At 29.4% G+C, this 12,423-nt stretch overlaps 1 protein-coding gene across 1 annotated transcript; it reads left to right on the top strand.

Annotated features, from left to right (window-relative positions):
* The first annotated feature begins 10,437 nt into the window (after nucleotides 1-10,437).
* Nucleotides 10,438-11,037, top strand: LOC107889356 (uncharacterized). The gene has a single exon (XM_016813744.2). The coding sequence runs from the start codon at nucleotides 10,438-10,440 to the stop codon at nucleotides 11,035-11,037; it is 600 nt and encodes a 199-aa protein (XP_016669233.2).
* Nucleotides 11,038-12,423: the final 1,386 nt, after the last annotated feature.

Raw genomic sequence — 12,423 nt, 5'->3', positions numbered from 1 at the left:
GTTAAGTTTGCATTGATGTTTCGGCCACGCTAAGTGTAAGTCAAGAATCACTCTCTGCAATAAACTCTTGTCTTAGCATTTGTAAATTAAATAGCAAACAGCGACCTGCATTTCAGATGGGCTTTCTTCGGCTCATTGCTCGATTTCTGTAAAAGTCGAGGGATCAGGTAATATAGGCTTACTATTTTCAAGTTCTTGCTACCAATGGGCTGTTTTATGTTCTTTTCAGCAATTAGGCTGGTGATAGATATCTCGGTCCAAATGTGCTAATAAAGCCTCATTACATGCAGGCTGAAATTATTATTTAAATATTCAGTTATTAATTATCTGAGTTTTAAATTTGAAATTAAATTACAATTTAATTCAAAATTAACAATTAATTAAAATTAACTCAGTATAAAATACAATAAGATGTACAAAGTGCAAGGCCTACACTTGAGCTCAGAGAAAATCAATACATTGTCTTTTACAGAAACAAATATTATGCGTACAATATAGTAAGACATTGTCTTTTATACAAACAAATACTATGCATATAATATAGTATCTCACGACTTGAACAATCAATTAGTGAATATATCTTGGAACTTTAATGAAGTTGGTGTCTGCAAATTGAACCACAACTCATTGAGTTAAAATTGAAGATATATCACATATAATTCTTATTTTATAATTTTGTTAGAAGTTTTCACCTTTAGCACTAAACTGTCATGTGCTTCTCCTATTCCCAATAAACATTTACAAGAGAACCCCTTAAATTTTTGTTAAAGTGGCATCATTTCTTATGTTTATGTAGGTAGAGTTCATTTATTGTGCCCATTGCTTCAGACATTAAATAATATTCAATGAACTTTATTAAGAGTATTCAACTCATCCTCTATATACTATAAGAGCCCGCCCGGCGAAGTCTCCGTATTTGGTTACTATTTGGCGTATATATAGTAAATTAAGGATAGATTTGGGTAAGAAAATATTTGTTCTGGCTAAGTATAGAATTTTGTGTAATATGTCATTTGGCGAAATCCTAGTTTGGCAAGTTTTAAGGTTCAACGGACTCTTTTCTTAAGTATCCGGCCCATCCAGATGCTTTGGGCGAACTCGTTAAGTTCGCAATTGTTTAGATTTGTTTATTATTTTAGTATGGTGGTTTGGTTAATCAAGTTGAGGTCTAGTTAGAACAGAACCAGACTATTGTAGAGAATAAGACCTAAATTTTATTAAGTGCACTTAATCACGTGAATCAAGAGAATTAGTGTAATTATCTGATTTTTTTCACTAATCTTTGTCTCCGTTACTTAAGTAAATAAGGATAGCGGTGGTATTTCTGAAACACTTTTACATTTTCTTCTTTTTTCTTGATTTCCTTTCAAAGTATCCAAAAAACTTAAGTTTAGAAAACTTTATCGAAGTGAAGGTTCGCAGTATCTAGCTAACTTATACGTTAGTATCAACTCAATTGTAATTACTGATGAACCCTTAGGTTACCATTGAAGTCATTTATGTGTTTTTCGCATTGCATGCATAGATATTAGAATGGTGTGTGAGGAAGGAAATTTCCTGATTCTGGATTCAATGTTGTTGATTCTTATATGCATATTCAGATTTGATAGATTGATGATCTGATATGTATCAGTATCTTTCTTTTAGCTTAAGAAGCTAACGAGGGTCTAAGTGATAAAGGCAAAGAAAAATTGTGCTAGAATTCCATGTATTGTAGATCTCTTTGTTATATAATTTGTGTAAGGTAAGTAACCTTCCTCTGTAATGGATGTGATAAACCATAAAAGTAACATCTTTTAATCCCACGCTTGACATGTTTTTGGATGATTTATTATGTGAATTAGTGAATTTGATGCTCCTAATCCTTTAAATTTATGTTTCTATACTTAGGTGAGCATAAGGTAGTGAAAGGAGCAAAAAACAGGCCAAAATCAGACAAAAAGAACTGTTTTCAGGAATCACACGGGCTAACCACACGCCCATATGTCAGCCCGTGTTGATTTCAAACCCTGCTTCTCTTTTACGCAGAAAAACCCAATTTTTAGAGTTTCTAAGCATTCTAAAGTTTGTAAATACATATTAAAAGAGGACTAGAGGTAGCACACAGAGTAGAACGAAGAAATTACTCGAAAAACATCGTCGGAATCAACTCAGAAGCAGATCTCCTTCAAGATTGAAGATCTTCATTCAAATTTCCTTCGAAGTTCTATTGGGTTTCTTATGTCTTGTTGTTATTCTAATTTTGAGATGTTTCCATCCCAGATTATAAACTAAATTCCTTAGATACCTAAAGAAGATGAAACCTATGATGGATCTTATTATTTGATTTTCTGAATTACATGATAAATACTTGTTTCTTGTTCTCAATTATGTATGCTTGTTTCTTACTTTAATATTTTGAGGATATTAGTTCAAGTGTGATGTGCTTATTTCAGTGGAGCAAAAGTCCTTATTTAAGAGTAGATCTGGCACAATTGAGTAGAATTACACGTAATCCTAGAAATAGGACGACATAAATCTACCAGATTAGAGTTAAATCTAATAGGGGAATCCATAAATCGAGTTAATGCGACAATGAGGGTTTTAATTACAAAGATATTTTAATTAATCAACCTGGAGTCAGTTTTTCTTACTTTCGAAAGAGATATTAACATAATTTAGGGATTTCTACGGATCAAGGCACAAGTGAATAAATCGTTTAATTCATATTCAGAATAATAAGTGAAGTCTGGGTGGATTCTTTCCTGGGTATTGTCTATCTTATTGGTTTTCTTCAAATATTTTCCCAATTCACCCTCTGTTGCGTCCTTAGTAATTAGTTTAGTTAATTTTATATTAAAAATAATTCCTCAATTTATCGGCTAGATAATAAAAAGATAGTAATTACTAGTACTTTTAGTCCTCGTGGATATGATATTCCTGACTCACCATAGCTATACTACTATTCGATAGGTGCGCTTGCCTTTGTCGTGATTTTAGTTAGTTAAGTGACTCATCAGGATGAAAAGTGTATGTGTGGATAATGGTTATCTAGTGTCATCGATCTAAGTTCAATTTGTTTCTGTTATAAAGTGTCATCCTTAATGCTTAAGTCACTTCCATCTGCTTTTGATATGTAGTGATAGAGATGATGAGATATGTTTATGTAGCCTCCGGTAGGGCAATTATATTGTAAACCAAGTTGGCAAATCACGATAAAACATGTTATTCTGAATGAAAATGATATGAAGAGTTAATGGGGAGAAGGTATGTGAATGAGACTATATGATATGCTTCTAATTCTGAATTATGGGTACGTGGCTAACATGAAGATGGGTTGTTTGAGTTGTGTTAAGTTGGCGTATAGTATACGCCCAAATGATAAGTAAGTTGATGTATTGAGTCTGTAGGTGTTCTATGTACGCCATTAGGCATACTATGTTTATTATGTGTAAGTTTTTTTGAAATGCTCGATTATGTTATAAGTAATGATATGTATATTTTCTCTTTGGAACTCACTAAGCTCATATGAACTTACTCTGTTATCTTTTCCTTCTCAAACTTGTTGATTGAAAGAAGACTTTGTTAGAAAGACTACACTAGAGTGCTGCTGCTATTGTGAGCTGACTATTTTGTTCTGTATCATGCATGACTTTTGGGGTTGCGTATAAATGTATTTTGGAAACTATCTATATAAAAAACTTTTATTTTGACAAGACTCTGGATTTACAAGATTTTTATTAAGTATAAACGTCAGGATTTGAATTATTGCATTCTGCTTAATGAAATTATTATATTTTGAACTTATACGTCTATGCTTAAGCATTATTTCAAACTGTTAATGATTTCATTCAAACTTCAGTAAAGCCACAACTATTATATGTTTATATGTATAACTTTGTATTAATTTTATAAAGTTTTCGCCAAATTGTTTTGCTATAAGCTAGTTTGATTTTGAGTAGTGACACATCAAACTCGAATCCTATCATAGGGTCAGGTTTGGCGTGTTACATATGTAGTGGATCACACTAGTCATTATAATATTATTTATTTGGAATAAGTTTCACTAATGCATCTTAGACACATACAATACTTATTTTTATCCATTGCACTTTTTAATCAGAGGTTACTAATTAAAAGTTGGGTTCCCATTATTAGTGTCTAATATTAGGGGTTTTAAGCTCATTTCTCTTGTAGTGTAACTTACCTAATCCCTCGATAACCTTTTGGTTAAAGTATTTCCTGAATTGCTTGTTGATTTGACATATGTTATGGTAATTACCTCGTTAGAGATAGATTCTCTAATGTAGTCATGTTTGATGCTAATATGTCTCGGTTTTCCATTGTATGCTCTATACATTGTAGTTGCATTATCACAAATTAGAGAAATTGTTGGCATTAGTTGTGGCCACAATTCTACATCTAATAACAAATTTCTCATTCTGATTCCTTGCCTACTATAGTTAAAGCTATAAACTCATATTCCGTGGTAAAATGTGAGATGCAAGTTTGTTTCTTAAAAGCCTAACTAATGGCTCCTCTTCTCCCTAGTGTTAAATATCCAACCTAATGTGGATTTCTTATCATTTGCGCTAGTGGTCCAACTTGCATAAGAATATCCTTCTAAGACAATAGAGCTATACAAATGGTCAACTTTGGATATGGAAAAGATCTAAAATATCGTTCATTAAACAACTAGTTGACCATTTGCTTCCTTCTCTTTTTCCTTAAAATGCCTTTCAATTGATTTCTTAAATTAAGCATGAATGTCAAGACATAAAATGCCTTTGTGTCACGAATTCCATCAAATCAAGATTTCCTCTATGGGTTGACTTTTCCAAATATAGAGGTGAACATCACGACCTTTCTTGTAAAACATCTTGATGCAAAATATTAATTTGCTCTCTAATTTAAGCTCATTTGTTTTTTCCCAACCTACATCGTTTTAGCTTAAGGATAAATGGGTAGTATCACTAAAACAAATAAAAGTAACTACAATTAAATAAATAAACAGTTAGATCTAAAATACTAAAATTTACCTTTAAACCTAGTAATTAAGTGTGAATTTGATTCTAAAACATATATTAATTAAATAGTCAAACAAAATGAGTAACTAGACTCTCAAATAACAACTCAGACTAAAAAGTTGAACATATAAAGTATGCAAGTATGACAATTATAGAATTGTATAAGATTGATGACAATGTGATAAGCAAATTATGAATGAAATAAAACCCAAAGCATGCGTGTTCGGCTCATCATTTTCCTATTAGAAAACATGGAAAGGATACGAATTTACAACCAACATCGTTATTTAACAACAATAAATAATCGATAATATAGTACTTGGATGAGTTTTGATCCGAATTTAGAAGTCAAATATGTGAATTTGTGATTAATTTCGAATTACTCTCAAGAAATTATATTACTTTACAAAAACGATCATATCTCAAGTTATAGAACTCGGAATCGTATAACTTAAAAACTATTGCAAAAACAAGTCACAAATCTATAATTTTGATAGTAGGAATCACAAAAAATAAAAAATGGTATGAAGGTTTCATAAAGTCTTAGCCCCTTGAAATCTTGTGATTAATCTCAAACTCTTATATGATTTGTACAACTTTACGAAAATGATCTTATCTAGAGCTATAAACCTTGAAATCATGTTGTCGAAACCATTTTTTTTTAAAAACAGGGATCGACTTTCAAAAACGAAAATTTGGAGTCGCCACCAATCCTTTTTGTGGTGTGATTGGGCCACCTTATAAAACATTTTGGTCTACGAATTTTTGAGAAAATAGGCTCGGGAGTCAGTTACGTATGAGGAAGGAGCTCCAATACGCCCAAAATCGGTACTTTATTGATTAGTTTGTCTTAATGTCGAAAACTGAAAATTTGAAAAAAATTTAAAGCACGATCATCCTTTTTGAAACATTTGAGTAAATTAAACGTGAGTTAAAGACCATCTCGCTCCAAGATAAAACGTCACGTCCAGTACGGTAGGACACAACGTTTTTTACCCCTGATTATGAGCTTGTCTTCTATTTAGAAATTCGTGCACTTTTTTTTTAAAAAAAAAGGGGTATTCAGATATTTAAATCAAACGTAAAACCACAATCCAGAACGGTAGGGAATGATTTTCGAATTTTTAAATACAGAACAGTGCCTCCACTTTTCAAAACTTGGAGAAATTCAATAAGAAGGATATTCGAATATTTGAATCGAACAAAAACCGAAACCCAATACGGTAGGGTACAATTTTCCGAGCTTCCAAATATCAAAAATTGCCATTGTTTAGGAGAAAATTTAAAGAATAAATCGATTAAGAAGGATATTCGAATACTTAAATCAAATAAAAAACGAAATCCAGTACGGTAGGGCACGTTTTTTAAAACGATTAAGTATAGAAAATTGCCTTTATTAAAAACTATTTGGGAACAAAATGTTGAATAAAATACTTAAATTGAATAAAAAAAAGACGAACCCAATACGGTAGGGCACGTTTTTTAAAACGATTAAGTATAGAAAATTGTTTTTATATTAAAAACAAGTTGAGAATACATTATGGAATAAAAGAACTAAAACGATTAAAATTTGGAGAGGAAAAAAACGATAAATAATAATGGATGACATAAAAATGACAATATGAGAATCATGCTAACCTTATATAAATAACAAAAAAAATATAGTTTTTAATAAATAATAAAAAATGGAAACAACAATAGTCATAAATATGATAATATAATAAACATGACAATAATAGCAATATATCAATAGTATTACTAAATATAATAATAATAATAATAAAATTAAAATAATAACGATGCTAAGTTAACAATAATGATAAACAATAAATAATAATAAGTATAATAAACTATATTTAAAATAATTAACTTTTAATAAAATAGATAAAAAATGAATATCGTATAAAGATAATTTAAAAAAAAAGTAACCCAAAAGAATAATAATATACAATGGTAGTAAAAAAAGATGATAAAAATAATATAATAAGTTAATGATAAATAGCATTAGAAAGTGAAAATAATATTAAAAAAAGTAAGAATAATGGCAACAAATAATAAAGATAACAATAATTATATACGAAAAAGGTACTCATATAAAAAGATATAGCAGTGGTATTTAATGATGATAAATAAATAATTAAGACAATAATAATATAAAACACCATAATAATAGAAACCATTTTAATTATTAAAATAATCATAATGAAACATAAATACGGGAATATTGAATTAATTAGCATAATAAATAAGGAATAAAAGTAAAAAAAAAAACCCTTCAACAATATTTTCCTTTCATTTTCCTCAAAAACCATTTGAAAAGCTCTCCAAATTCTCTCGCCCCATCCAATTCTTCAGCAACTGGACCAGAGCTTCGTCCTCGTCCGTCGTTTTGCCGCCGTCGTTGGCCACCACGTGTAGTGGCCGAAGTTAAAAAAGTAAGTTTTTTTTTGTATTTTATAGCCTTTATTTTTACAGGTACAAAAATGAAATTATGGCGAACGTGGAGCCATTGGAGCCGACATGGGTGAGAGGCGACGTGGGGGAAACCGACGTGGAGGACGTGCGTGGGAAGGCTTGCGGCGGCTGCAACAGAAAAGGGTGTTAGGGTTTTTCTTTTCTTTTTGATTTAGGGTTAATTTAAGGCTTGGGTAATTTGGGCTTCAAAATTGGGTTTTATTTTGTTTTTGATTTGATTTTGAGTCTATTTTTGGTCTTTGGGGTTTGTTTTTGGTTTAAAAATTTGGGCTTTAATGGTAAATGAGCCTGGGCAAAAATTTGGTACCCATCATTTCAAAGATAACTCAATAAAATATTGGCGATTATAATTAAAATCTAAAATTTGAGGATACACATAGGATTTTAACTTCTACCCGTTAAAAAATCTCAGATTTTATATTATGTTCAATTCTTTAATTCACTCTCTAATAATTCTAGAATTTGAAAATATTAGAAAAAATTATTCGATTGAACTTTGGATTTTTTAACTCAAAGGAAAGACTTTGAGTTTAATGAGCACAAGTCCCTCATTGTGCTGAAAAATCATTTTAGGAAGACAAAGTTGAAAAATATGATTTTTTTTTAGAGAATAAAATATAATTTTATTAACATATTAACTTATAATTTTACAAAATTTTAAAAATACATTGTGCCCCTTCAATTTGCCCAGCCTATAAATAGAAACCTTAGTCCTTAGGAATTTTGTCATTGCTGGGAGAAAGTCAATATACTGAAGTGAAGTTGTATATATAAATTGTATTTTGTGTGTGTGTGTGTGTGTTTTTTTCTTGTAAAAGTTTAATGGACCAATCTTTATATCTTTAGATCATGGATGTAAACTAAAGCTATTAAATCATGTTAAATATTGTATTGTTGGATTTTATTTCTTGTCATGTTAAAATTAAATTGAGTCGAGTCAATAAATTTTTAAAACTTGAATTAAAAAATATCAAATATCATTTATATATATTTTAAAATATATATATATAAAATAATGGAAAAAAAGATGATTAGTATATAAATTTGGTTTGATAATTATTTATTTAATACCTCAAATTTATCATCTTGGATTTTTTTAAAAAAATTATAATTTAGTATTTTTATATATTTTTAATATTTTTATTTTTTTGAATTTATACAAATATTTTATAAAATTTTTAAAAAATATTTTATAAATATTTTGAATTTTAGAAGATTATTTTAAAAATTTTAAATATTTTGAGAGAGATAAATTTACATATTTTTAAAATTATCAGGGACTGAGGAGGTATTTACATAAAATTTTGTTCAAGTTATTTGAATTGTAAAATGTAACTCAACTTGTATTTGAAAAAGTTAATTTATGATTTGAAAAAATTAAATAATTCAATTAAAATGAGTCGAAATTAAAAAAAAAAATCAAAAAGTATCAAATGTTGGTCTCATCTAGTTAATGAAGTTAAGAAAATTAAACTGGATGAATGAGAAACTTATAAAATAGGAATCAAAGGTGAATTATTGACCAATAGATCCAACTGGTTGATGCAAAATCTATAGATTAACATCGTTAAATGCAAACCAGAGTTAAAATAAAATTACCATTTTAGACTTAAAACACCATCTTTGTAAATCGATGCCTTTAGATTTTATTTTTCAATGAAAACAAACCAATAATTTGTACTGCAAAAGTAGATCAAGGAAAAGCAATTGCAGACATTGTCAGCAACCGTTTCAGGTTTTCTGTCGCATTAGAATTGAAATTTGCTACATTAATTCAACACCCCATAATTCTCTACGTTGGAACTATCAAAATCTGGATTTAATTTATTAACACACAAATACTTTAAAGAATATAATTCTTCCTTTTTAAATAGGATATTAAAAAAATTACATATATATATAACTTAAAAAATATAATTAATTAATAAAAAATATAAATATATTTGACCCAAATTTTATTTCATAATCGAAATCCAATTAAACTATTTTTAATTTAGATTAATGTTTTTATGAAAATAAATGGTGAGTGTATGGTGGTTTGATTAAGGTAGGATTTCATGTAAAACCGGGTTTGTGCATATATGATGTAAGGAGACTGTCACGCAGTCTAATGTTGCATTTGCATTTGCATTTGCATTTCCATTTCCATGGCCACATTTCAATCTAACCATAATAAGGACACCTCCCAAAATAAATATAAATATGTGGGACTATTTCTTAAATATATAGGTTCATCTTTCAATAAAAAACAATAATAACCACAATATTGATTTACCACCGGTTTAGGGTCCCATGTATCGGTTCAGCTACATAAACCACCACCATTCTCTCCCTACTCCTTTTTATATTTCCTTGCCTTCCCCTCTCTTTTTTTATTTGATATTATCTTATAATCTCATTTAATTTTTACTCATTAATTTTTTAAAAAGAATTACGTATTTTTTTAAATAGAATTATTTGCTAAAATATTAACTCTTTAATGTATATTTCATGTTGACATAATATTATTTGTATTATATATCAAATTAATAAATAATTTAAAAATTATAATAAAATTCAAAATATATATAAGGTTCCTAAAAATTAAGAAAAATTAGCATTAAGTACATATACATTAACATGTGGAATGAAATGTTTAAAAATTATATATTTTAGTTAGTATTTTTATTTTTAAAAATTAATTTAATTTTTTAGAAAATTTTATGGTCAAAATTGAATTTTTTTTATAACACTGAGAACCCAATTTAATTTAAAAAACATAAAAAAAAGTAAAATTGATAAATATAAATATATATATATATATAATAAACCTAAAGAAAAGAAGAAAACTTTTTATATGCAACAAATACGGTATCAATATAAATATATGCAAACAAGATCAAATAAATAAATAAAAAGGCATCATATAACAACACAAATTGGTCTTCCCCCCCCCCCTCTCTTTTTCTCTTAAGCTATGGATTCCTCATCAACTCAAAGTGGCCGTGACCAAATGGCTTCAAAAGATTGTGACACCATCATTCCGGCAGCCAAATACCATTCCTCCCGACGAACACTTTCTTCTTCGTCGTCATCTTCACTCGGATCTTTGTATTTTCCGGAGGATTCACCTCTGAGTCCTGCTACACCACTCCGATTTTCCGGTGTACCCTTTTCTTGGGAGCATTTGCCAGGGGTTCCTAAGAAGAAGCTAGAAGATGAGAAGCAAAAAGGGTCCATAAAGTTGCTGCCATTACCTCCCCCGGCCACTCCACCCACCTCCAAAAGGAACAACTTTGAAGAGATTTTAGCCCGGAAAAAAGCATCGAATGCAGGCGGGAAGGATCCATTTTTCGCGGCGATGGTGGAATGTTGCAAAGATGATAATGATGAAGAATCAGGAAGCAATTTATGGAGTGGAGTTAAAGTAACAAGGAGTATCAGTGACAGGTTGGGATTTATTAATCTCTACTCTTCTTGTAAAAGAACCTGTGCTGTCTCGGAATCAGTAGTGTATCTGCCAAGGTCTAGCAGAACAGCTAATTACGGCATACTTACTACTCGTCGCTCAACTTAAACAGATCCAGTGATCACATTCTGCTGCTCTTAATTTCTCTTTCTTTAATTTTCCTCTGTTTTATGTTGCATATGAGGACAAGGATGGATGATGTCTGTAATATATAATATGAATAGAAAGCTGAAATGTTGCCTCTGCCTTTTGTCTTTTTTAATGAATGAATGAAGGAATTGGGCTGTTTGATCATGAGTTACTAGAAACAATGATATAATAATTTACTTGTGCTGGATGTATTTTCATGTGATGTATGTATTTTAGGAATTACACTAGTCCATGTGAGAGAACAAAACTCCATTGGACCTTAGAAAATGACACTGATGTTCAAAAAATTTGACTCTTCTCCATACCACTTGTGTGTTTTTCTGTCAATATTTTTTAGCTTTGCCAATGTTGACATGTGTTTTTTGTATTGGGATGGATGGAGCCATATCAGGTTGTTGAGCTACCTTCACTGTTAAATTTTGGCGTTGATTTGTAATAAAAAAAATATATATGAAAGATATCGGAGGATTTTTTTCCAAGAAAATGTAGCTCCTTCCGCAAACATTATCTTTTTCTTTATTACTTTTGGTGTGAGAAATAAAGGTTCTTTTTTCCCAATGTACCAAATATAATGAAATTTAATAAACTACGAATAAAATATCAGGATACTACAATACATCATTTTAGGGGCACGTTGTGGGATGCTAATGCCACATCCTTTCTAACCTTGTTCCCTCCTTTCGGTTGTTTTTACAAAATCAGATCATTTTTCTTCTTCTTTTTTTCATTTTTCATGCCATGAATTTTATTTTTATTTATTTTCTATCCTATGTAATTTGATCTATATTTTTCATGTCATTTTCTTCTCTCTTTTCTTTTTTTCATTTTTTATATTCTCAAAGTTTTAGATCTCAAATTAATTATGAAAAATCTTGTTAATATTATATTTTTTTTCACTCAAAACATTTTTTAAAAAATGATTTCAAGAAAATTTACAAAACAACAAAAAAATATTTTCCATAAAATCATCCAAACATCATAAAGTATCAATTTTTTCAAAAATTAATACATTTTCCAGATATCATTTCTGTAAAAAATTTTACACCAAACAAACAAACCCTTACTTTAAAATGTAAATCAAAATCTTCTCCTTTATTTTTATTTAAATTATCTAAAACTCACTTCGATTTTTAATTAAATATATAAATGTACTTTTAACATCTTCAAACTCATATTCAAATCATGTAATTATATTTACACGTTTAATTAACAATGATTTATTTCCACGTCCAAACCATGGAGTTGTATTTACACGTTTGTCACCCCATCATCTGTCCTTCCAGAGCATGTCCAGCTCAATAATTGTCGTTCATTCTCCTTTCTTATTAATTTGTTAAAAGGAAA

Source organism: Gossypium hirsutum, chromosome A09, assembly GCF_007990345.1.
Source record: "Gossypium hirsutum isolate 1008001.06 chromosome A09, Gossypium_hirsutum_v2.1, whole genome shotgun sequence".
NCBI classification, from domain to species: Eukaryota; Viridiplantae; Streptophyta; class Magnoliopsida; order Malvales; family Malvaceae; genus Gossypium; species Gossypium hirsutum.
The sequence above is the reverse complement of the archived record's forward strand: the minus strand, read 5'-3'. Positions and strand labels throughout refer to the sequence as shown.